This window comes from Ictidomys tridecemlineatus, chromosome 1 (genome assembly GCF_052094955.1).
Source record: "Ictidomys tridecemlineatus isolate mIctTri1 chromosome 1, mIctTri1.hap1, whole genome shotgun sequence".
In the NCBI taxonomy this organism is placed as follows: domain Eukaryota; kingdom Metazoa; phylum Chordata; class Mammalia; order Rodentia; family Sciuridae; genus Ictidomys; species Ictidomys tridecemlineatus.
Window position 1 is genome coordinate 84,310,974 of NC_135477.1, and position 27,663 is coordinate 84,338,636.

Consider the following 27,663-nt stretch of genomic DNA (forward strand, 5'->3'; position numbering starts at 1 on the left):
ACATAAAAATAAATAAATAAAATAAAGGTTAAAAAAAAAAAAGAATGCTTTACCTTAAAAAAAAAAAAAGAAAGAAAAAGAAATGGATAGGACTTTAGAAAGAACCCCTGAATTACTACAGTCCTGGCTTCCCCCAGTTTAAATCTAATCATAGGACCACAAAGGTTGAGATGCGCTCTGGCACCTTTTTTACTTTCTGTGCATGCATTTCCTTCTGCCATTGGTTTAAAGCCAACATCATTCACCTGGATACCAGTAGAACAGTAGGAGTGGCAGTCATCTCACCAAATACCAGAGACATAGTTTCTGCTGCCTACCTACATGTGAAGAAAATACCGTTCTCCACAGTATTTTTAAAAATATATATATTTTTTTATTTCTAGATGGACACAATACCTTTATTTTAATCTGTTTATTTTTATGTGGTCCCAGGGATTGAACCCATTGCCTCACTCATGCTAGGCAAGCAGTCTACCACTGAGCCACAACCCCAGCCCCTCTCCACAGTATTTTTATATCCAATATTTTTCTGAAAAAAGTGCTACGGTCAAGCCTCATCAGCAACATGTCAACTTTCACTTGTGTCAAAAGATAATACAACATAAAAATAAATAAACAAAATAAAGGTGTTGTGTCCAACTACAACTAAAAAACAAATATTTAAGAAAAAATATTTTTTAAAAAAGATAATACAGTAACAAATTATTTTGATTAGGGTTATTCAACTGTGCTTCGAACGCTTACATCAGGCTCAGCTACTTTTGCCATAGAATTATCTACTTATCAAGCCATGAGTCCTCAAGACCAACGTATACTGCTCACCCGGAGAAGTGGTTCATCCTAAATGTTTTTGGTCCTTGGAAGGAAATTCAGTAAGATCAGTTTTTATTTTAAAAAAACAAATCACTGTTTCGGTACATTCAAAAAACTGGGACTGGAGTTGTCCATTCTAACTTAAATGAGAATGTGCTTTGTTTATAGTAAATATACCTGAACCATGTTGTTTCTCTATGAAGTTATATGAAGATTTGTTGTAAGGTTTTTATTCCTTTGTTTAACTTCTCTCACAAGAAAGATGCCAATTTTCTGTATGTAATGTAAAATAAGAGATTGAATCATAAAAATAATTTATTTCAAAAAATTTACATGATTTCAAAATCAAGTTGATTGTAGTACAGATTGTTGTGGTCTTTTTCTCTCATGTTTACATGGTTACAGCTTGTTCTCATGGTTAACAATATCCAGTAAACAGCGGTTCTGCTTCTATTCCACGTCTGTAGGCAGATAACATGAATAAAATATTTTTGTTAGAAGCTTTTTTCCCAGTTATTAATGCTGTAATTTAGCAATTCTCAATTATTTAATCTACTTTTTAAGATGGCAGATAAGTTACACTAATTTTTATATACTTATAAAATATTTGTAAAGGTCCAAGTATATCTTCTTATAATGTATTCTCACCTAAAAATGTTCCTTTACATTAAGTCACCACTTCTTAGTTGACATTGCTGTTTATAGCAAAAACAAAACAACACAATCCCAGAAACTAGTTAACAACAAATAATGAACTTCAAGGTACCCTAGCTGGAAAAATATTTGTCTTACTTGACCATTCTGCAGCGGTGCCTTGTTAGTCTAGCATAAGCATCACCAAGGTCCCTGATATCTCCACGACTCCAGAGTCTTTCACCAACAGCACTTGCCCGAGGCCTGAAATTTAAACCATATGTCTCCCAAAGCAGTTTGAATTCATGTTTTCTTAAGTTACAGATTGGAGCAAATTCTTAATTGTTTCCTACTTGCACAGGGAAGGAAAACTAAAGCATCTTAAATCTTTTCACTTAAATTCCTTACCATAATCTTGGAGTAAGGTTAGTTGCATCCACATATTCTCCCCAAAGACATGCTTCTCCACCAAGGATAAGTTTTTTCTGTTTTTCAGTACCTGCATTAAAATCATTGAATTGATATAAGTTGAGCAGTTGCAATTCAAAGTAAGTACAGAGGCAATACTCCTCTCCTGTAGGCAGCAGGACCTTTATAACTTCACAGTGCTTATTAGCATACATAGACTAATGTGGTGGGCTAGTATTATAGATACTTTTTCATTATGATTTTATACAAATATTTGGACAGCAGAATCCATCTTTCCCCCATTTTCTATTAATAGTTTCCCAGGAAATACAAGTTGGACTATTTTTTTTTTAATGGGCTATGATCTACCTTTAATTTTTAACTCATGGTATTATAGGGAGAAAAAAACACTGCATACCTAATAATGTTTTTATAGTAATTTTGACCCTTTGATTCTCATTAAATGCAGAGAGTCATATCATTTGTCAGATCTTTAAAATTTAATAGCAAAACCCTTTTTCAAAGGAAACTTTATACTAAAGACTAATGTACAAAGGAGAACTGTTCATGAGGGGGGGGTCTGAGAGCGTGAAGCTACTGCTCAGACATCCCTTTCCACTCCCTTCCCCTCCCAAGATACCTATTTCCAGGACCCTAGGACTACAAAGCCTGAATTTCATGGAATAAATGTCTTAAAAGGTAACAGTCAAACATCTTCAAATATAGGAAGCAAATGACAAGACTGATCAGTAAAAATGGACGTAAAATTTAAGGGTATACTTTTAAGTTTTTATTTAAATAAGTAAATGGTTTCTTTTATAAAGTTTAAAATGATACTGAATCTTTTTTAAATAATAAACAAAATCAAGTTTAAAAGGAAGAAAATTAAGTTTTTGTGGGTGGGAGGTTAAGGAAGAAAACTAACAAACCAAGGTAATGATGTTTGTTTCACTTACCTGAGAAATTAAGAGGTTCCACTGTATAGTATTTTCTCCAATCTTGCCCATAACTAATCCAATCCAAGTACCAAGGAGCAGAAAGGATTACAGGGAAGCCAGCTGCTGTGATGAGCCTTAATTCCTCAAAATAATTTAAATCTTTCCACACTTGAATTACTGTACCTGGAATAAGCTATTAAAGTCACGATTGCAATATACATTATTAAGTCTAGTAAATACAATTGATGACAGTTTTAACACATTATGGCTAGGAACATAACTTTATACGGTTCTCGAAAAACATTTTCTTTCCCCTTTTCCCTAAGATTAGTGCAGTGTACAGCTATTTACTCTTGTGCATTTCCGTCACTATTCACATTTCATCAACTGCAAGATTGGATACTTAGTTTTTTAAAAAATATTTTTAGTTATAGATGGACACAATACCTTTATTTTGTTATTTAGTTTTTTTATGTAGTGCTGGGGATCGAACCCAGTGCCTCACACGTGCTAGGCAAGTGCTCTACCAATAAGCCACAACCCCAGCCCTGGATGCTTAATTTTTGCCTATAGAGGATACCTGAGTGTGCAGTGAACTGAGATGTGCACTGTAGTCCATTTTTTACCACACTACTGTTTTACTTACTTGCAAATTCCTAGTTGCCCCAAGGAAAATAAAGAATTCTGACACTCAGAAAGTACTATTTTTTCAAAAGTTCACATCAACAATACTACCTCACAGATTGTTTCTTTTGCTGAAAAGAAACTTTTTAGTTTGATTCCATCCCATTTATTGATTCTTGTGCTATAGGAGTCTTATTAAGGAAGTTGGGGCCTAATCCCACATGATGAAGATTAGGGCCTACTTTTTCTTCTATTAGACACAGAGTCTGTGGTTTAATTCCTAGGTCCTTGATCCATTTTGAGTTAAGTTTTGTGCATGGTGAGAGATAGGGGTTTAATTTCATTTTGGTACATATGGATTTCCAGTTTTCCCACCACCATTTGTTGAAGAGGCTATCTTTTCTCCAGAGCATGTTTTTAGCACCTTTGTCTAATATAAGATAATTGTAATTTTGTGGATTACTCTCTGTGTCCTCTATTCTGTACCATTGGTCTCCCTGCCTGTTTGGTGTCAATACCATGCTGGTTTTTGTTACTATTGCTCTGTAATATAGTTTAAGGTCTGGTATAGCAATACCACCTGCTTCACTCTTCCTGCTTAGAATTGCTTTAGCTATTCTGGGTCTCTTATTTTTCCAGATGAATTCCATGATTGCTTTTTCTATTTCTATGAGGAAAGCCATTGGGATTTTGATTGGAATTGCATTAAATCTGTAGAGTGCTTTTGGTAGTATGGTCATTTTAATAATATTAATTCTGCCTAAGAGCAAGATAGATCCTTCCATCTTCTAAGGTCTTCCTTGATTTCTTTCTTTAGGGTTCTGTGGTTTTCATTGTATAGATCTTTCACCTCTTTTGTAAAGTTGATTCCCAAGTATCTTTTTTTTTGTTTGTTTGTTTGAGGATATTGTGAATGGGGTAGTTTTCTTCATTTCCTTCTCAGAGGATTTGTCACTGATGCCTTTGATTTATGGGTGTTGATTTTATATCGTGCTACTTTGCTGAATTTATTTACTAGTTCTAGAAGTTTTCTGGTGGATTTTTTTGGGTCTTCTAGGTATAGAATCATATGGTCAGCAAATAGAGCTAATTTAAGTTCTTGTTTTCTTATATATATCCCTTTAATTTCTTTCATCTGTCTAATTGCTCTGGCCAGTGTTTCAAGAACTATGTTGAATAGAAGTGGTAAAAGAAGGCATCCCTGTCTTGTTCCAGTTTTTAGAATGAATGCCTTCAGTTTTTCTCCATTTAGAATGATGTTGGCCTGAGGCTTAGCGTAGATATCCTTTACAATGTTGAGATATGTTCCTGTTATCCCTAGTTTTTCTAGTGTTTTGAACATAAAGGAATGTTGTATTTTGTCAAATACTTTTTCTGCATCTGTTGAGATGATCATATGATTCCTATCTTTAAGTCTATTGATGTGATGAATTACATTTATTGATTTCTGTATGTTGAATCAACCTTGCATCCCTGGGATGAATATGTATACTCAGAAAAATGAGAAATTATATCCCATCTATGTATGATATATCAAAGTACATTCTACTGTCATGTATAACTAATTAAAACAAACTAAATCATCTCTGAAAAAAGTAAAAAAAAAAAAAAAAAGAGCACTTCAGATTATAAGTGAAGCACAACCTTTACGGGGGTGGGGGAGTAGCTTGACTATTCTAGGCAGGCCCATAATGTTATAGATAGATAGGATGAATGAGTTCTGCTGCTCTGTTGCACAGCAGGATGACATTAGTTAACATTAGTTAACAATGTTCTATATTTGCATGTCTCAAAGACACGATTTTAAATGTACTGAGCATAAAAATGATAAAATTTAAGGTGGATATGATAATTACCCTAATTTGATCATTACACAATGTATTCTTGAGTCAAAATATCACATTGTACCTCATAAATGTGTACCATTACTATATAAAAACAATAAAGACAATATATCCCCCCACACACAAAAAAAACCCAATACAACTTACTATAAAGCTACCTTAATATCCATAAAGAGTCATTTGTTTTTATCTGTTCTGCCCTTCTGAATAAAAAGGAACTTAATCCAGAATACCTCACCTTTTGATTAATGAGACAGGGGAAGAGATGAGAAAGAGGAAGCGTTAAATCAAACATATCATCAGGACCAGATAGTTTCACAATTCTTACCTGTGCTTTATTATCAAAAACTTCTTGCCAGACGATGGGTACTTTGTTTAGGGACGCAATAATATTCATAAGCCTAGCATTACAAAAAATTTACAAAGTTATTTCAGATTACAAGTTTAATAATATATTTGAAATGTGTACATTCTCTACCAAGGATTACTTGCAACATTGAAAGATATCTTTCAGTATAACACAGCTATACAAAATCAGCTAAAGTTGCACAACGACCCAAGGACTTCCTTCTTTCTAGCTATGGCACAAGAATCTAACGTAATAGAGGGAATTAATAGCCCTTTGCTATGTATGAGTTAAGTATGCCCCTAAAATACAAAGAAGTGGCCTCAAATTGAATTGGTAGCCAACTTTCAGGAAAGTACAAATAGTACTTTCTGGTAATTTCATGGTATCTTAGAATAAAGGACACCATCATCTAGCCTGTCGTATCACCTAAATTATATTCCACTATTGGCTGACAGTCCACAAATTTAGGCAGTACTGCAGGATAAATGGGAATGCATCTTATAGAAGGCTGGATAGGAAAAGGCTGGAATGTGGCCATGCCAAATAAATGATACAGAGCAAATTACTGCCTGCAACCTATTCTTGTATGACTCATGAGCAAAGCATGAGTTTTACATTTATAAAGTATTGTTTTAAAAGAGGATGTGCAACTAAATGTGGCCCATAAAGCCTAAAACATTACTCTGGCCGATTCAATTAGTAGTTCAGAGCAACACTGTCCGGTAGAAATTTTGCTGTGATGGAAATATTCTATATTTGTATTTTTTACTGTGGTGGCCACTAACCTGATCTAGCTGTGGAACACTTGAAATGGGGCTAATATAACTAAAGAACTGAATTTTTTAACTTGAATTTTAGAAACAAACAGCTGCATGTAGCTACAGCTACCATATTGTATAGTATGGGTAAAAAGTAAAAGAGGTGTTCTAGGAATTAATAAGAGGGAAATGAATTCCAGGACCTGCATGGTGGTGAAGATTTTGCAGGTAGCCAAGGGCTTTGAGCTGAGCTCTTAACAGGTGATTTCATTCCTGTATTTCAACAGTTATTGCAAAATAATTAAGTCACCATGTTAGTGATTTAAAAAAAAGCAGTGTACATTACTTCTTTCTTCAGTGGCTGTTCACAACATCTAGACTTTGGCAAAGTGTGGAGACAAAATGAAAAAATAACACATAGTACTAAATAACTTAAATTTTTACAAAAGCATTGATAGCAATAGGCATTCAAATAACTTACTTTAGCATATAGAAAGATTGTAGTTTTGTATAATCTTCACCAAAGCCTTTTTTCTTCATGAAATTTTGGATTTTGGGATTTGATGCCCTTAAACAAAAATGGTGATTAAAATTTCACTGAAATTTTAATATATCCAATTTATTTATTCATTTATTAATCTTAAGTGCTGGGGATTGGCTCTTCAGCCTTTGGAATCCTCCTGCCTCACCCTCCCACAGAGCTGGGATTATATAGCTACAGATCTATTATTTAAGTGCATATATCCCTAACATCAATGTGCAGGCTTAAAGTTGGTAGGGGAGAAAAGAAGCCTAAAATATTAATTATGAGTTATTTTAATTTTCCATTGCAATTCTTTTTCTAGAAGCTGACTTCCCATAAAAAAAACAAAACACCCCAAGCGTTTTCCCTACTCACTGATTTCCTCTAGCTAGAGCTATTTGCAAAATCTAAGAATATTTGAAAAATTCCTCATTTAATCATTGCCCTCTTAAAGTAAAGGTATTCTTATTCACTAGTCTCTTACTATTTAATCTCCATGATCTTTAGCAACTTGATTTCCTTCCTAAGCTTTTACTTTATAGTACTACCCAAATTTTCTTCAAAAATCCAAGTCAGGAGTTGTGTTGCCCAGTAAATACTTGAGAAAGCAGAGATACTGTATCCCAAATATTCCCTTTTCATGTGGCGCCCTATACACCTACTTCAAATTCAACACTTAAAAAAAATAGTCATACCAACATTCGAAATTCACTTCATCTCCTCCCAAATGAATGAACTGATCTGGAAACACTTTACTGACTTCTGTGAAAATTGAAGTCAAGAATGCATAAGTTGTATTTAGAGTGGGGTTAATAGGCCCAACACCTTGTATACGTTGCTCTGGGCTGTAACATGCAGTCAGGAGGTTTTTCTGACCTAGAAGAGAAAACAGATTCAGTTTTAGAAAAGAATATTCAATCTCAAAGACCTGGTCTTATGCATCATCGTGATATAGATGCTTCTTCATTTATGATGGTGTTACATCCTGATAAACCCCATTGTAAGTCGAAAATACTGTTAAGTAAAAATTGCATTTAACCCAGCTAACCTACCAAATATCACAACTCAGCTTCACAGTACACTATGAGCATGGGTTGTTTATTCTTGTGGTTGCTGAACTGGCCAGGAATTGGGCTCCTTAAGTGCCCTTTCTATTGAAGCAAATCAGTGATCTAGGAAAACTTCAAAATTCAGAGTATGGTTTCTAATGAAAGCACATCAGTTGACACCATGGTAAAGCAAAAAGTGTTAAGCAGAACTTTAAGTCAGGATCATCTGAACTTTATTTTGTTAAAGCTATAAGAATTTTTCAAAAGAATTTTTTTTTCTTTTTAAACTGGGGATTGAACTCAGGGACACTTGATCACTAGGCCACATTTCTAGCCTTGTTTTGTATTTTATTTAGAGACAGGATCTCACTGAGATGCTTAGCACCTCACTTTTGCTGAGGCTGGCTCTGAATTTGCAAACCTCCTGTCTCAGCCTCTTGAGCTGCTGGGGTTACAGGCGTGCGCCACAGCACCTGGCTAGAGATTTTATACAGAAGAGATAAGCATGTTTACCAAAAGTTACTATGGAAATTTCTATCAAGTAAAACAAGGGAGAATTGTTCCTTGAACGCTCTTTGTCTCTGTTTCCCTTTCCACCTGGTGTCTGAGATTTTATTCACTGCAGATATCAATGATTCCCAAATCTTCAGCTTCTTATAACCCTTTTTCTCAGGCTCTAACCCATATTTCAAATTTCCTGCTTGATACTACTTGAAAGCCTAGCTGCACTTCAAATATGATCTAACAAAAGCCAAATTTTCCATTCCTATAAGCTTATAATAGAACCTCTTTGAAATTAAAAGCCCAAATTGTTTTTTCCCCTGCTTCTTGACAAATGATTTTTTTTTCCTTTAAATTTCATCATGTTGAGAATAGAGACTGAGAAATCTCTCCTGTCCTGACAAACAGAAGTTGTGGCATATCCTCTGGCTAGCAGTTTACCTAGCTAACTCTACTTGCTAGCTTATGTTTCTGTAAATTGTAACCTCTTCTATAGGACCAGGGAAAACAAATTAGCTGCTTTTCTCCAGTTTTGGAAAAATTCAATTTTCCTTTTTACAATTTTTGTTAATTTCTTATGCAGGAAGACTACTGACTCCAACCAGCAGGGATATAGTTTCTCTAATTTGGATGACAAGCTCCCTCTCTAGCTTCTGATTGTCACTTCTAGTAAGGAGATAACCAACCTGTATAGTTCATTTTCCTGGAGTCAATCAGTTGCAAAGTTCTGTTAGTTATATTTGTGGAATATTTTTCCATTACATTTCATTTCCATTATCACCCTCCTGGTCTAGAACCTCAGTCTCTTCCCAAGCTATCACTTTTTACAAAGTTTTTCCCCCAAATATGGCTCCCATCATGTTACTTCTCTGCTCAGAAACTTTACACTTGTGTCCTGATAAAGCTCATATTCCTCAACCAGGGCCTTCTACACTTTCTCAAATATATTTCTCACTATTCCTTATGTTTGGCATAACAACAACAGTATTTATTGGGCAGTGGTAAATGCCAGGTACTGTAAGTTTTATATTCCAAAAAAAAGTTTTATATTTGTTATTTAAACCTCCAAATAATTACATAGTACTTATTTTTAATAGCCCCATTTTACAGAAGGGGAAACAGAAGATGAAATGTTATGTAAGTTGCCCAAGGTTTAGCTTCTAAAGGCAGAAGCAGAATCCAAACTCAAAACAGTGTAGCAACAGAGCCCAAGTTCTTAATCACTGCCCTCTGTCGCCCTCTGCTGTTTGCCATACTCTACTCCCATGAAATTCTTGTTGACATCTCACTCTTTGCATGCCTTTCCTCATGCTATTCCACCAGAAAAATGAATGTATTCTTTGATTTCTCAAAAGCATTTTAAGTGTTTCTTCATCCATGAAACTGTTTCTTCTATTTGCTGTAGTCATTTTTTATGTTTTCTTTTTCCTTCAGTTTTTTACTTTAGGCAGTATCTAGACAAAGTGATTTGTTCACAGTAGATATGTAATAATTACTGAATCACATCTGTCAATAGCACTACCACTGTGCAAACCACAATTAAGAAAAAAAAATGACCAAACAGCAATCTGTAAATGAGAGATGTGAGACCTGAAATGTTCGCTTTTCACAACTTACAAAACACAAATGGCTTACCTTTTCCCCAAGACTCTGTATGGCCGGGGCTATCAAATTCTGGTATGATTCGAATCCCTCGTAATCGGGCATATTCAATCACCATATGAACATCATTTGGTGTATAAACATGAGACGAAGAATAGCTTCCCTATAATATTCAAGTTAAAATGTTCAAAGTGGATTTGGACTTGGGAATTATTAACAATTCTGTTTGCATTTTGATATTAAGTAGTCCATGAAATGCTGGATGATTCATTTAAAAATAATAAAGTATTAGTTTCAGGAGTAGGAGATCTATAGAAAACAGCAAATTTTTGCCAAATCACACATATTCAAAGGACAACCATCATTTGGGGGCTTTTGTTAAATCATTTTACCAATATGTTCTTGGAACACTTTGGATTAATCCCATATTTACTGATTGCTCTGTCTCCACCAGTATTCTAACTTCATGGAACCATACAACAAAACAGAAACAAAAAGTTTGTCTCCAAGTTGAAACCTCTGAAAACACTACCCTTATCAATTTTAGAATTGAAATTTACCCATTATAACAAAGCTTAGCTTTTGTCTGTCAAAGCTACTTTAATCCATCTTATCCCATTATCACAGGTGCAGAACACCTATACAAATATAGTAATTGACATAATTATATAACATACTATAATTATACAATATTAATATCGAAACTATGATTTCCAGCCTATTTTAGTGCATCTATGTCAATTTCATTGAAATATTCACAGAATTGGAAACTTGGGACTTAATGGGCTAATTACTATGTACTTAGAAAAAAAATTCTGCCCTAGAGTCTGAGTGACCCAGTTGTTTTTAAAGAATACTTCAGTCCCATTTGTACCACTTGAAAAATTAGAACTCCATGTTGATTATAACCAAAGATAAGGTCCATTAAAAGGCATTGCTTAGCACCTTTCTCAAAGCATAGGCCATAAATACTCAACTTGTGAAAAATAGTCTTGAACCTCCACTCCCTATACCAAATTTGTATCTAATCTAGAGTACATCTGATTGTCAGTTTACAGTTAAGTACAGGGGAGAAGTGAGGAAGCAATCAGCAAAGCCCAGACTGTGGGAAGCTATGGGGCAAACATTTCAAGTTTCTTCAGCCACAATTCATAATAGAAAAAAAAAGAGAGAGAGAGAGACAGAGAGAGAGAGAGAGAATTAGCAGGTGTATTAATTGGCTACAGTGTCCGGACCTCACCTATATTTCAATGCAAATAAATAAAACTTTTTTTTTTAAATTATAAAAAAGGAGCTGGGGTTGGTAGCACACACCTATGATCTCAGCAACACAGGAATCTAAGGCAGGAGGATCATTAAGTTTCAGGCCAGCCTCAGCAATTTAGTGAGCTCCTGGGTTCAGTCGCCAGTACCTGTCCCCTGCTCCCCTTCCCCAAAGAGGAAAAGATACTTGGGTAAATGTGAACACTGAGTATCTAGAGTATTAATTTTTTAGCTGCAGTAGCATATTGTTATTTTTTTTTCATAGTACTAGAGACTGAACCAGAGCAATGAGGGGTGCTCTACCACTGAGCTACTCTTGCAGCCCTTTTTATTTTATTTTATTTTACTTTCTATAACCTTTATTTTATTTTTACGTGGTGCTGAGGATTGAACCCAATGCCTCATCCATGCTAGGCAAGCGCTCTACCGCGGAGCCATGACCCCAACCCCAGCCCCAGCCCTTTTGAGACAGGGTCTTGTTAAGTGCTGAGGCTGGCCTCAAACTTGTAATCCTCCTGCCGCAGTCTCCCAAATTGCTGGGAGTGTAGACATGCATCACTGTGCCTGGCTATGATTATGTTTCTTTAAAATACCAGGTCTTTCTTCAAGTGAGAGATGATGTCCAGAAGTGGTGAGACAGTCTGCAGAATACAAGTGACAGATTTCCATGTACATGATTGAAGCCGGGTGATGAAAACAAGGGAATTCAGTTACTCTTATTTCCATATATGCTTGAAATGGTCTGTCATAAAGGGTAAACCAAAACAAAAATACAAGTGCTGCTAGCGTTTCAGCCTAGACTACATCATAATATTGGAGAAAGTTTTGGCATTGTGGCCAGAGGACAGAATTTAGAGTACTGGCCCTGTTCCTTCCTAACTGCACTAAACTCATCTTCCTTGGCCTTTGTGTCTGCCTTATTGCAAGGCAGAGAACGTCTCTGTGTTGGCTGCTTACTTTGTATTATAGGGGGATTAAACTAGGTGACACCAAATATCTCCCCAACCCCACTTCCTATAATAGTCCAGTCGAATACTTCCAACAGAAACTACCAGTTTTCTATGAAAAGGCATTCATCTCTAAAATTCTCTACTTCATATGGGTTTTCAGAGAGAAAAAGAAATAACCCATTGACACAGTTCCAAACAATTCTGTTTAAAACAAATACATTGTTGGACTACTTGACAAACCTTAACTATTGATATTCGTGAATTATTCATGTTTCCTACATAAAGTTTTTAGAATTTTATTTGTATTGCCCATAGAGATTACTCACATTTACAATAACATAACATTTTCAATAATAATAAGAGGAACATAAAATCCCCAGCCCCAAAAACATTTTAAACCATAAATATCTTTTACACTTAAATGATAATTAATAAGAAAAAACACCTATGTTATAAACTTCTAAAGAAGCTATACCAGAGATTTTTATAAGACATGATACAGTAATATGAATGACTTACTTTATTGCTTAACTCAGGAAAAGTGGTGCTCTGATAAGGGAAAGACTGGTCATCCACTATGTGCCAGTGAAGAACATTAAACTTATTAAAAGCCATGGCATCCTGCAAGCAAAACATGTTACAAATTATATACCACAGATTCAATATACAATATAATGCACAAGATAATTACATATCTACATCTAGGTTTGCTTCCAATAAGTCAGCCTCCTTTGAAGATTTCTTTTTCAGTAAAGAAAGAACATGGAAGAAACATAAAATCTTTATCGTACATGGCTTACACAACATTTCAATATTCAAAAAGCCTACACAGACTATTTATTCTTGAGAGCTGTAACAATGCTCTATGGGAAGAGAAAAGGCCTATGAAATTCCTAGTACTTAGGGATCTGATGGGAACAGAAAATAGTTCTTGGCTGCTATTGTGTTTGGGAATTGAGCAGAGGGAAATGGGGCATTCATATAAGTATGAAGGCCGATAATCCTATAATTAAATATATTGAAAATATATGATTTTAGATACAGATACAAGGTGGTCATTGGAATTAATTGTGTCAGTACAAACTTGTGGATTTTAATATAGATAAGGGTTTAGCAAACTTTACATAAGGGTCAGATCGTAAATATTTCAGCTTTCAAGCCATGTAGTTTCTCTTGCCACTACTCCACTCTGTAGCTGTAGAGTTAAGACAGCATGTAATCAAACATGTGTAGTTGTATTTCTGTAGAACTTTATTTGCAAAGATAGAGGGTTGTGATACTATGATATATATATTTTTTGGTTTGGTTCATGGTTTCTGGCTCATAAATCCCTCTCCAAGCAGGCTATAAGAAATCAAAATTTCTCTTCCCCATGGTGAGTCATGGAAACTCTACTCTTCCTTGGCCTTTGTGTCTTAGAGCCGGCCATAAAGAAATTTTGTGACATACTCTTGTTGATAGTAGGTTTTAAGACCTTCCTCATTCCAAAGGGGTCCTACCCCATATCCTGGAGGGAGGAATGCTGCACAGACAGACCAAGAAAAATGCTAATGCAGACAGGCCTTAGTGGGTTACCCACCCAATCTGTTAGCATTAGGTCATACCCTTTCTGTCTACTACATTTCAACAGAGTTGTCCATACCTCCTTCATCCCTGTGCAATGATGTCTCCAAAAAACCCAAAAGGACAGGGTTTGGAGAGCTTCCAGCCTGCTGAACACAATGAGGTTCCTAGAGGTGGCACAGCGAGAGTGGATCTCTTTCTCTATGTCCTTTGCTGTATCCTTTATAGTAAAGTAAATGCATTTCCCCGATTTCTGTGAGTCATTAATTGAACCCAAGGAGGAGAAAGGATATCTGGTCAGTTAGAAGCACAGGTAAAACAACCTGGAGCTTAGGACCAGAGTCTGAAGAGGAGTCCAGAGAGTAAGCCCTCAACCTGTGCCATCTGACACCATCTCCAGGAGGATAGTGTCTGAATTGGATGTGATCAGAGGACACCAGCTATTATCTGTTGCAGAACTGATTATTTGCCATCCAGTGGGAAGAAATCCCCACATCTCTTAAGGTCACAGAAGTTTTCTGTGTTGATTGTTGTGTCGCAGGAAAAAAAAACAAAAAAACACCACCACATTTTGTTCTTCCTGACAAACAGCTGGATTCACCCCATGGCTTGTGGTTTACCAACCTCTGATGCAGACAAAGAAGTAGGCACAACACTTAAATCTGGGGTGTCTTGGTAAAAAGTACAAGTTTTTGATACTTTTAAAAATTTAAAATTACTTTAAAAAAAGAAAAGCAAAAGACAAAATTTCTACAGCTTTAGAAACTAAAGCCATCTGTACGGGTGCAAGAAGATAAACTAGTAAAGACAAAGTTAAAAAACTGACTTGTTACATTTATGGGAATTATTGAAAGCAATGGAGAAATTATAGATTGCTCAAAAATGATGTTGGGATTATTGGGTAACCATTTGGAAAATCTAAAATTAAAATATCTATCATTATAATACACTAAAGTAAGTTCTAACTGAATCAAGAATTTAATAGGAACTAAAACACTAAAAGAAAATTTCAAGTTATTTTTATATGTATACCCCTGTCATGGAGAAGGCCTTTCTTGTATACCTCCAAAGGCCAAAACAACTAAAGACTGAACGATATTACTTCATAAACGAATTAAAAACCACTGTAAGCAGAAGATATAATGAACACAGTTTAAAAAACAAAGTTAGAAAATCTTACAATAGTATATGAAAAGTATATAAAAGTATCAATGACACATCTACACATATAACATTGAAAAGGAAGGCATTAGCATTCTAGGAGACAGAATGAACAAGGAAGTCCAAATTAAAACCAGGAGATAAAACTTTATCCGCCAGCAGAGTATGCACAGATGTGCCTGCTATTAGCCAAGCATATGGTATAGAGAGAATAAGGTCCTTTAAATAGGGAGAATAAGCATACCATATACTTGGCCAATAAGAAGATGAACCAAAAGACAAAATATGCATCTTTAAACCTAGAAGTTCACTTCTAAGACTTAATCCTCAAAAAATAATAATAATAATAATTTTGACAAGCATACAAATAAATACATATGTCATATATGTAAGAATGTTTATTCTGCAGTTATGTGTATGATTATAATAAATTCAACCTTGATGTCTCAGCATCAGAGAGCTTAAACATACAAAACGGAATATTCAATTCTTGAAAAGGCTGCTAAAGTACAATCTCATTTCAGTTTCTTAAAAAGTCACATCATAGGGCTGGGGACATAGCTCAGTGATAGAACACTTGCTTAAAATGTGCAAGACCCTGGGTTTGGTCCTCAGCACCAGAAAAGTCACATTGAATTAACATTTTTAAAGTCTAGACTAAGAGACATAAAAGTTAATGTTGATATCTTTGGTAAATGAAATTATGGGATGACTACTTGTTCTGCCTATTTTATGCTTATGTATAGTTGGAAATTTTTACACTAAGAATTTATTTCTTTCATAAAAGTGACAATGTCTCTGGGAAAAGAATGCCAGGTATTAATATAAATGCAGAAATAATTTTTAGTAGCATGATATATTCATAAATCAAGTGAAGTTGCACAAAACATGAGAGGAAAATCCCTACCCCCACAAACTGGGAGGTAACGGTGGTGATGACCAATAAAAAGTCTGTATGAGAAAACTGTTTTGAGCCTTCTTCCTAACTCCCATTATGAGGTTCCATGTTCCTTTGGAATACTTCCCTAGGTATAAAGAAGCACCTAGTTCCCTTTCTATGCCACTTTTTAAAAAGTAGAGGTCACAATATCAAAGAACAGTAATTAGAAGTATGATAGCCTGTATTTCAAACCCAAAATTTAGCACGATTTGACAAAGGAGGTACACATAGAGGGCCAGTGACAGCAGTCAAACTTTTTTTCTTAACCAACTTCGCTAAATACATGTTGTCTGTGATCCTCCAATGAAAACAGGAGGGTGATCCCTGAAGAGAGCCTTCACTTCACAGCTGAGGAAATACACTACCTAAGGAGGGAGAAGAAAGCCCAGTGGTGGGACTTCTTAGAAGAAAACAAATCCTGCTCTCCAACCTGCATGGCAACATAATTAACCAGCATAAAATCAAAACACCAAGGGGACATATCTCCCAATGGACAGTGGAGAAGAATAAAGTGATTACCTACCAGAGTTTTAAGAATAGTCTTAACGGACAAGTAGTGTCTGGATGTATCAATTAAAATACCTCGATAAGGAAATCTTGGAGAATCAACAATGCTGGATTCATTGATGGTGAACTATGAGACAAAATAAAAAATGAAATTTTGATTTAGCTTTAAGATTTGGGTTCAATGAAGATTATATTCATCTATACAAGTACTGGGTACAAGATTCATTTACAACAACAGAAAATGAAATTTACATTCACTAAGAACTATTTTGGGAAAAGAAATTTCAGGAAGTTACTGAAGCTAAAAGCTGAATAGGTTACATTTTTCTAATAGTAACAGTAATTTTTAGTAATATATGATATTACTAAGTAATTTTTAGTAATATATAATAATACTTACAGCCCCAAAAGAATCTTCATAAACTAGCTGGCTAAAGGTCTCTAAACCTGAGAAAAGTAAAATTTATTGCATTAACTTATAAAAACAATAAGTTGAGACCAATGTTATACCATCCAAACAGACTCTTAAGCAGGTAAGGCAAATAAAATTAAATATAGTTATAGCTATACCCTCTAAAAGGTAGTGTTGCATCTAGGCTCTAACATATTCTCTAATCAAGGCTTCCTTGTGGTGTTTTATTTATGGCTGCAAAGCTTTCTTCCTGAACATCTTTTACTCAAGTGGATTGTTTCTAGTTCAGGCTAATTCTCTGGCTAGACTTGACTTTATCCAGATTCATTCTAGCTGACCACTACACAGCCAGGGAAAATTTTAAACTTAGTTCAGTCATTTTTGCTATTCCTTCTCAACTGATCCTCCTTAAGTACAAGTTTGGGAAGGATAACTACAAAATTTCCCCTTAAACGACATTCTACTCAATTTCAGTTTAGAGTATATTTCTTTGAAAGTCTGATAGTAAGGAGAAAATAAAGACTCTTTAGGATCTAGTTGTTACATATTCTCTAAAGCTCTTCACATTGTTAAGGATCATGACAAATAACAATAAGGATCTGTTCTCCTGAACAGACCCCAGATAAAGATCCAACTAATAAAAGCTTAAAACCACATACTATTATATATAAAAACTCCAAGTGATTATGATCACAGTAATATTTGTAGTAATATCTACAAATATTTTCATTTTTTATTTTGAAATATGATTATATCATATGGCTATGGCTATAAAAACACATTAACAATGTTATTTTAGACAACCTGAATCAAATCCAAAGCTTTTATAAATTTTAATTACTGCAATTTTGGTTGGTTAGCTCATGTGAAAAATTTCCTTTAAAAAAAACCTGTTATAATTGGGTGTGGAGACACATGCCTATAATCAAAGCTACTGTGAGGCAGAGACAGGAAGATCTCAAGTTTGGGGCCAGACTGGGAAACTGAGTGACTGTCTAAAAAGAGAGAGAGAAGAAAAAGGGCAGGAAATGTAGCTCAGTGGTGGTGCATCCTGGGTTCAATGCCCAGAGTTGCTTAAAAAAACAAACAAAAAACTTGGTATTTAGAAGACAGAACAGTATCTTTCTTACCTACCTAGAAGAGGAGGTAAAAGAAACTTTGAACAGTAGAAGTAAATGTTCCTAAGCCAAATTTTCAGGTTTGGATCATGAAATTCATAGGAAAGCTTTCAAGGTTTCTCCTTGCCAACTGCCTGTGCCCAACTCTAGAGCACATTTTTCTTTTTACATTGTTCCTATAAACTTGGTTATATTTATCCACAGGAATTTAAAACTGGGGAAGAGTTTGCTTGCTACTGAAGACAGCAAGAAATGATAATTGACACAAAATCCTTTAATCAGAACAGATTGGAGTCATTTATAGCCTTATACACATTATAGTCCCAGGAGCATCAATGAACAGCAGCTCCACCGGAGTATAATAACACTCACTTTTTAAATTTTTTTTTTTGTGTGTGTATATGTGTGTATAGACAGTACTAGGGATTAAATCCAGGGCCTTGTGCATGCCAGACAAGTATTCTACCAGGAGCTACATCCCTGGCCCAACCCTCATACATTTTTTTAAAAGGCCAAATGAGGTTTCTTTGTGCTTTAAGTAGTGAATCTTTCACAGAATTCATTTTGGAACTATTCAATAAAGCATTCTGTAACAGGTCCAAGGCAGCAGTTTTGCTGTGCTTGATTTCACAAAGCATCAACTGAATATGTTCCTTTACTAGAAATTAACAATGAAATGGTATAGAACTTACCTCGCAATACTCCCCAAACTCTGTTGGCCTTGAGGACAGCCACTGGTTCTTGCACAAGTAAAGAATCTGTGGTGGCAGGGGGTAACTTCTGTTAATCCCTCAATAGTACACAATATATTTGTTAAACATATCATTGATATTTCTGCACCATTCTTTTCTCTGAGCACCAACTTGCTTCTCTAACTGCCTTCCATACATCTCCACTTAGGTGTCCTAAACTTAAGTTCTTAAGCTCTATCTGCCTAAAAATGAGCTCTTCACTGTATTTGGATTCTGCATTTCCATTTCCCTTGGTCCCAGCATCAGCATGCACTCTGTTGAGTTGCTCCAGTCAGGGACTTGGGAGACATCACTATGATACCTCATTTTTCCCTTCAGGAGAGTTATGCTCTCCAATTGTGCCTCCACGGTGTAGGATCCAAGTTAAGCTAAGGTTTTGGGGTCAAAAATAAAAACATTCCTCAATGCCCACAATTCCTTGGTCACTCGAAATTTCTACTCCCCTTACGGCCAGAAAGTTATCTCCACTCTTTTCCTTTTCCCATTTGTCCTTAACCCAGCTTCCCTCAATAGTATCTGAAATCTGCCTTAAGACTCTTGTTAATTCCCTTTAGCTTAATTCAGCTTTGTCCCCTTCTATAATGGGGCTCTCTTTGGCTGCCTCTGGGCAAAGAGGGGCTCATCTCTCAATTTTTGAAATCTTACTCTGCTAAGGTTGACCTAATATTTGTTTCATCTTTCAGAGAGGTCTGGGGAGCCAGGAGGGTACATAGCTTAAAATATAAAGGGCATGACAAATGTAGACTTTGCCTTAGGGAAGACACTCAGGGCTGGAGGTTAATGATTTGATACTGCATCCTTTGGTCTGGATCATTACCCTCTATCACCCAGACTACTATCACAAGACAATTGGCTGCAGATAGGGAAAAGAACTGTATCAGTTAGGTGACTTTCAACTGAGAGTCTTCTGACAGCAACCCTTTCCATTAGAGTTAGCAAAACACAGGCGGTATTGGTACTGTATTGCTACTCTGAGTACTGCCATACCCTTTCCTCTCTAGATAGCAAATTCTTAATCAGCTACTATCCCCCACTGACATTGTAACTTCACAGTCCCCTAGAAGTAGTACTAAGAGTCAACTAGAAACATGAACATGTTGGAGTACTTGATGACAATCATTTTCCAAAAGCTGAAATCTAGATGATATGAAAAAAGGATTCTAATTCAACTCACTGGAAAAATAACACTTATGGTAATTAGAAGGTTTGGTTTTCTAAATACATGGATATACAGCTATAGAATTTCAATTTTTATTCAAAAACCAAATTATTAACAATTATCTCCCTGATGAGTAGAAGCAATATCTTGACTCTTCAGTTACCTCCTTCTGTACCTGTCTGCATATAAGTATTTTTGTTTTTGGAAGGTCCATATACAAATAATATCCAAAATATTCTCTAAAAATAAAATATTACAGATAAGGCTGAAATCCCCTTTGAGATGTCTTGACTAACTCTTTCTACCTTCCTCAGAGGAAACACTAGTTCTTTTCTTGGGCATGTACATACATGTAAAAAGAAAATGTATTGTTTTATGTGCAAGTTCCTGTGTGTGTTGACATAAAAATAGTATCCTCAGGTATATATTATACAACTTCCTTGTTAACTCAGAAGTTTATCTTGGCAGCTCTGCCTGTATGTTCTTTATAATACTTTTTCTTTATTCTTAACTGTTGAACCTTAAGTGTGGAAAAACTTGATAGCCATTCCTCTATTGATAGATATTTAATTTTTTTCCTGTAAACTTTTTTTTTTGATTAGAGCTTAATGGTTAGACATTTAATTTTGTTTATAAATCCTGATTATTACAGATAAACTGCATTGAACATCCTTGATGTATGTAACTATGTTTCTATAGCAAAAACTAGTTCTTAGGGTATGCCTGTTTTTATTTTTAACTAGATAGTATTTATTTGGTTTTATTTTAATTTTTTTTTTTTTTTTACTTTTTTGCAATGGAGATGGAACCCAAGGCCTTGTATTTGTTAGACAAACACTCTTCACAGTAAGCGAGCACTCTTCACAGTGAGCGTCATCCCCAGTACCTAATGCTTTGACACTTGTCATTTCTTTTAATGTTTCCTTACATTCTGGACATTTACTATCTTGTTATTTCAATTCATATGTGTTACTTTTATCATTATCATCAACTGATATAAAGACTTAAAATTAGTCTATTCTTCAGACTGGAAAAATTCACAGTCATCTATCTGAAGAAGCTTCCCTTTCAGATTAAAGAGTCTGCAGAGCTGACTGGAAGATAAGCTATGAGATTCCATTCCATTTCCACAGTCCATTTTCTAGAACTGACAGGCTGACATTGTATTGTTGATGTTAATAAGACAGAAAAGGTTCCTTGGCAACACACTGGCCACTTCTGTCTCAATTCAGACTGAGAAAACATGTACCCTCTGAGCGCTGAGTACCCACTGAAATCACATGGCTGATGTTGGTAAATTATCCTGTTACTCTCTGGAGAATAGTTGTAGAACTAAAAAAAAATGAACCTGTTTTTTCAAAGGGATGCATTAAGAAATCTCATCTCTACCAGGAAGATGAAGACCTGCACTTAACTGTCTGTGGAAAGAATTCTGAGAACAAAGAATATCACTCTTTTCTAAAATATTTGCTAATCTTTTTCAAATAATTTTTTTTTCTAAAATATTTCTATCTTTACATCCAGTTCCCCACTGTGGTCTCTCTTGCACTAATCTTAAATTACATATATTCTCACATTGCCCCTCATTGATTCCTAGTGCAATTCCACACTATTTCTAGGTAGCACATCCCTTAGAAAAGGCATGTCTCATTGTTTATACCTTCCAAACAATTTAGGAAGAGTCCTAGGGAGTAATATTCTAGTAACAACAAAAAACCCATAGGGCAGATGTTGATTATATTGTCATATGAACACCTCTAATCACCCCAGCCCCCAATTCTGTTTTATATATGTAAAATCAGATTATAAACAGAGATCATGCCTATAAGCACAGATTGTCTTCAAAGACCAAAATTATTATGAAATTATGTCCTAAAATAAGAGTTATCAGCAAGAAAACTCATCAATACAATGATAGAACATTATTGAGCCATTAAAAATGAGGTCACAAAAGAATATTTAGTGACATCCTAAATGTTTATAATATATTATTATACAAAAGAATACAATAGCAAATATCCTAAAAGCAGAATCCACATGTACAGAATTACTCCTGTTTTCAAGGCAATGTTTATGTGCTTATATTTACATCTAGGTACATTTAAGTTTTGCACTGCCAAACAAAATACACACACACACACCTGAAAAAACTGGTTAATTCTGAGTGCTGCATTTATTGTATATATAGATTTTCTACTGTATTTATATTACTGTTATAATAGGTACTTACAGGACTCATCTGAAGTCACACTGGGGAAAGCATTACACTCTGACTCAAGGACAACTGAGACAAGAAGTTGATTTAATTGTGCTCCAGTTTTAAATTTAGTAGGTCGACGCTGCTGCTTGTAGGGACCAAAAATATAGTCATGGTATCTGTGGAAGGAAAAAGTTTAAATAAAATATAAAAGTGTTTTAGCCAAATTTTAAGTGCCTATGAGCTCGTGGACACTATTGTCAATTCTCCAATTTATGCCACCCACTCAGTCCAGCTAGACATTTTTACCCCAAATTGCATATATTTGCCTGGGCCACTTTTAAAAAATCTTGATGTCTAGACCTTCAGAATCAGAATTTCTGAGAATGAAATTGTTACAATTTCCTTTGTTAAAACAGGAGGTGAACCGATTAGATTATGAGACCTATATCCAAACCAATCCATCCTTGTTTGAATGGACTAACTTGGTGGTAACCTAGGCAAGGTGGGGCATGGCTGGAGGCAGTGGGTCACTGGGGATGTGACCTTGAAGGGCTGCTTCCTGGCTGCCAAGAGGTAAGCACGTTCCTCCACCAGGCCTTTCAGCTATGATGTTCTGCCTCATCTTGGCCCAGAGCAATGGAGTCATCTGACCATGCACTGAACTTTTGAAACTGTGAACCCCAAAAAACTTTTCTTCCTCTAAGTTGACTTGTCAGGTATTTTGGTCACAACAAGGGGAACCTTGACTAACTAATTTTTTCTCAGGGTCTCATTAGTTGGTTAGGGCCTTGCTAAGTTGCTGAGGCTAGTCTTGAACTTGTGATCCTCTTGCCTCAGCCTCCTGTGTTGCTGGGATTATAGGCATGAGCCACCATACCCTGCTAAAAACCATTTTTTTTTCCTCCTGTACCAGGGATTGAACTCAGGGACACTTAACCACTGAGCTACATTTTATTTTATTAGGGACAGGGTCTCACTGAGTTGTTTAGGGCCTCATTATATTGCTGAAGCTGCCTTTAAACTGATCCTCCTGCCTCAACCCCACAAGCTGCTGGGATTACAGGTGTGTGCCACTGCGCCTGGATAGAAACCAATTCTTAATAGTTATGGGGCACATATGTGTGTTCCTTTCCAGAAAAAAACACAAGAAAACTCTTGTGATGCCTGAGTCAGTTGCAGTTATGCTAGAGATGGCAGAGAAGAAATGGAAAGAATATGGCTCTGTGGTGACACAGTTGAGCCACTTAGTCAGCTAGCCATAAATTCTTCGCTACCTGTGGACTTCCTAATGTGTAAGTAAAGTTTTCTTGTTGCTTAAACTAGATTGAGTCTGGGTTCCTGTTACCTTTCAACAAGAGTAATGTAGCTAAATAAGGTAGGTGATAGGTAACTCCAAAAAGTTCACACCCACCAGCCCAGAATTCTCACCAGAGCCTTTAAAATGTGCCTTATGTTAGCACATATCCGAAAAAAGAGAATATTAAATAAAAATTTTAAGGTGCTGAAGAATAAAGATCAGATAGGCTTTAGAGCAATGGTTTAAATATTTTATAAATTTTGATAAGTCAGAGGTTGTATATGCTAAGCATATGTAAGAACATATTGTAGCTAGGCTCAGTGGTGCATGCCTATAATCCCAGTGATCAGGAGGCTGGCAAGTTCAAGGCCAACCTCAGCAATTTAGTGAGGTCCTCAGCAACTTAGGGAGATCCTGTCTTAAGATAAAAAAAAAAAAAGTTTTTTAAAGGGCTTGGGGATGTAACTTAGTGGTAAAGCACCCCTGAGTTAAATGCCTCGAATCCCCCCCACCCCCCCCTCATCTTGTGCTTTTCCAGAAATAGAAGGATAATCGGGAGGTGAACCAGTGAGAAAATAGAATGGCTGAACTTTCTCACTGGAAAACCTTGACATACTTAAAAGAAATTAAAACCATAAAACATACAGTTAAAAATAAGATGATAAATTGTATATATATTTTGCCACAATTAAAAATAAAAAATATTTTAAAAGAACTTAAAGAAGTTGAGAATAAAGTTAGTGGTAAAGCACTTGCCTAGCATGTGCAAGGCCCTGGGTTCGATCCCCAACACCACAGAAAGTGAGGAGGGTTAAAGCTGCTGGCCATCTGAGAACTAAATTAGGTGCAAGTAAAGCTTTCAGGAACTCAAGGAGCAAAGACACTTATTCATTTTAAAAATAAGCATGTGGGAAATCCTATTGCAGGTGAGACGGCAGGCTTGCACCTAACAGCCAAACTCCCTGACTGTGAACAGCATCCTATTTCAAAGCAAAGTGTGTGATATAGCTCAAGCTCTTCAGAGATAGGAGCCATGCAATTCTGAAAACTCTAGAATCTGGGCTGTGTGTTCCTGACCACCTGAGGCTTTCTGAACACCCCAAATCTCCAAATCTTTCCAACCCCATTATGCTTTTACTCTTGAGACAAAACCTGCTGCTCCTGAGCTCCTAGAATGCTTGTCTGCATGTTTTCAAGTCTTAGCCATGCTTTATAACTTGCTTCCTGACAATGGCAGGTATAATTATTAGCTGCTTCCTATACAGGTCATGAATTAGTCAGGCAAACTTCAGGTAATAACATTTATACCTGTCTTATAATACCAAGCCTTGTTTTCAAACCATCTCACAGCCGATTCAAGTCCTGGTTATTTATCCACCATTAACTTACATCACTCAATGCTTTCTTGCCATACTCCTATCACCATGCAAAATGAAAATCCAATTTTACAACCTGAACCCCAAAACATAGTAAGGGTGTAGTTTAGAGATTTCCAATCCTGGTCATGATCTTCTTTTAGATGACCTTCTAGTAAATTTTCATACAATCCTGAATATCCCCAAGACAAGCAACCACATTGGTTTTATATCTTCACAGTGGGCACAGCATTCCAAACTCTTAGCAGATTCAATACCAAAGACTCATTAGAGCACATCTTCTTCAACAGGGTGCCAACATCCATTTAGTTGTATAAAGCAAAAGGAAAATATGAACTTTCTTGTGGCAGAGAATGTGCCATTTCTTCCATTAACATCTTGGGCCTTTCTGAGCTCCCTTAAGCTGGTTTTATGTCTTCCCAGCAGCTGTTTGGTGTCCTGCTGGTGAAATTAACTAGACTTTTATCTATTGGGCATAGAGACAGAATCTGGGAGTGGATGAAGGCAGAATCCTTCAGGGCAGTTCCACCTACATAGGTCTCACGATGAAGGGTCAGCAGTTGGCACATTCAAACATATCCCCAAATGCAACCTGTATTTGCAAATTGTGTGGTTAGCAAGCTAGCTCTATGTGCTGCCCTCCCTGGATTGGAGAAAATGGGAGGTTAAATAAATCAAAGATTTGAGGGGATCTGTAAAAGAGGAAGCAGAACAAACACATGACTGGTGTTACGAAACAAAAAGTAAAGCAGATATTGCCGAAGCACTGGCCACAACAACTAGATTAGAACATCTAACACTGTATATGGAAACAGTTGAAGAGGAGTTTTCTGCAAGCAGCGGGAGAGACCCCCGTACATGAAGTCAACTTTGGGGAATCCCTGGTCCTTCAAACGGAGCTTGTCTGAGCCCTGCCAAATGCACTCTTCTTGCCATAGAACTCCCTTCAACTAAGCTGTCACTTCCTGACAAAAAGCGGTGTCCTCATCCATCTCATCTGACCTTCCAGGGCGAACAGGGCGACTGATTCTGGACAACTTACACGTTCCATTTAGTATCCTGCACTCAAAACAGGGTACCTGAGCACCCCGGGCGTCTCTCAGGAGGCAGAAAGGGGAAGGAAAGCGATTTTCCGTCCCCGCCCTGCCATTTTGCACCACTGAGACCTAGGTCAGGTCAACTAGAGTGCTCTGGGACGGGGTCCGCGCCTCTCCCGCCCCGGGACGGATCCCTTCCCCGCGGGGCCGGAGCGCTCACCGCCGAAAGGCCTCTTGCAGCAGGGAGCAGGAGGGACCCGCCGTGGAATTGGGGCCGTGACCGATGGAAAATTCCTTGGGGGCTAGGTGCAGCTGGCGCTTGAAATCCTGCACCGACAGCGGCAGGGGCCACAGCGCGGGTCCGGGCTGGACCAAGGCGCGCGGGGTGTGCGCCAGCAGCAGCAGCAGCAGCCGAAGAAGTCCCGGAAGCCCCGGCCTTCCAGAACCGCGCGGCGATAGCTGGCGCTGCTCCATGGCCGCTGGGCTGCAGTCCACAGCCTCTGCTAAGCCGGAGTCCAGAGGTCTGACTTCCCGCCCAGGCCTTGTGGGAAGAAGGCGACTGGGCGTGAGTCACCGAGTCAGATGACCCGGGCGCGGTTCGCGGGACTCCGCCTCCACGCGGAGTCAAACCTTCCCAGTGCGCCCCTGGCTGCTCGCCAAGGCCACATCGGAGACTATTCCCGGGATGTTTCCCTGGTAGCTGCAGAACCTCAGATGCATAATGGCCAAAGTCGGAGATGAACCAGGTTCATCCCGGTGCCAGGGCTTTCAGACTTGGCGCTCCTTCTGGCCACGCTCTGGCTTCTGTAAAACGGGAGAACTCATACCTTTGGGTCACCTCTTTCTTTCCCCACCCCCAAATACCAGATAATAGAGATGGTAGTTTATTTGCTCCGAAGTCTAGACTTTTGTGCCTAGCAAACTAAAACCACAGATCTACAGCAGATATTCAAGAAACGTTGAAGAGCTGCTAGGAAAGACTTAAAAAAAAAAAAAAACAAAAAAAAACAAAAAAAAACGATGCGTGCTCAAAGTCAAGTTCTTCCATAAGAGCAAGCCTCAGTGCCATGCTATTTCCTCCTGTTATACTTAGCATAAATTTCACTTGCAGTACCCACTGTCACTGCCACGTTTATTATCAATTAAAGACTAACAGCAAAATGTTTCCAAGATTCTGATCCTGGTGATTGTAACAATGGTCCACTTCACCTTTTGAATGTAGCCCTCATTGTGCTGAGGCTTATTTTTAAAAGGACATGTTTTGTTTTTTTTTCTCTCTTCTCCCCTTCCCTCTCCCTAACAGAGGACCTAGGAAGTGAATAGCTCCCAAATTAACAAGTGAATCCTAATGCACTATCGAGGCACCTGGGCCCTCCCTATCAGGGGCCCTCTCTACCAGAACACAACTGGAATGCAACCATTGAAGAGTTTCTTCTGAAACTCTGTTCCTCCTGATGGGCAGAACCACAGCCCCGGGGACAAGAGTATGCTGTGTTGCTCCTTTGCTAGCAAAGCAATAAACCTTCATTTTCCTTTTTCTCAAAACCATGTCCTCATTATTAAATTGTCATGAACTGGCATCAGACTTTCAGAAACAAAATTGGCACCCCACATGGGACCCAAGAGCAGATCCTGCTCCAGCTTTCTTTGGCAGGCCTGGCACTCCAAGCAACCACATTTCCATGCTGAGGATATAAGGTGAACTTTTTTGAAAGCTGACTACTGGAAAGTTAGGAGGTGAGCAAGCATGCCCCTGGTCAAACCAGAGGAGCCATTCCTGTGAGTAAAAGGGAGGGATTGAGAGATGTCCCAGCAGCTGCCGAAGCCCCTTCAGGGAACTCCCACCTTCCTTCCCTGTACTGTTTGGATTGCTCTACTTTGGTCTA

General features: G+C 37.1%; 2 protein-coding genes across 7 annotated transcripts in view; one reads left to right on the forward strand and one right to left on the reverse strand.

Annotated features, from left to right (window-relative positions):
* Positions 1-16,584, forward strand: part of Gfm2 (GTP dependent ribosome recycling factor mitochondrial 2) — a 63,300-nt gene extending 46,716 nt beyond the window's left edge. For 4 of the 6 annotated variants that reach the window (XM_005328950.5, XM_021728855.3, XM_040273767.2 and 1 more), the window contains one exon: positions 716-1,313. In XM_005328950.5, the coding sequence (XP_005329007.2) occupies positions 716-844 (129 nt within the window). In that variant the 3' untranslated portion in view covers positions 845-1,313. Of the gene's footprint in view, positions 1-715; positions 1,314-13,885; positions 15,944-16,232 lie in introns of those variants that run through there. The other 2 variants (XM_078043458.1, XM_078043466.1) reach the window with 2 other exon arrangements.
* On the reverse strand, positions 1,111-26,346 carry Hexb (hexosaminidase subunit beta). The gene is given in 15 exon segments (XM_005328951.5): positions 1,111-1,233; positions 1,235-1,274; positions 1,606-1,710; positions 1,855-1,945; positions 2,811-2,985; positions 5,589-5,661; positions 6,849-6,935; positions 7,586-7,766; positions 10,076-10,205; positions 12,775-12,876; positions 16,443-16,553; positions 16,827-16,873; positions 18,649-18,714; positions 22,098-22,243; positions 25,998-26,346. Coding segments are annotated over 15 exon segments (1,629 nt in total). The 5' UTR covers positions 26,252-26,346; the 3' UTR covers positions 1,111-1,212.
* Between the last annotated feature and the right edge of the window lie 1,317 nt (positions 26,347-27,663).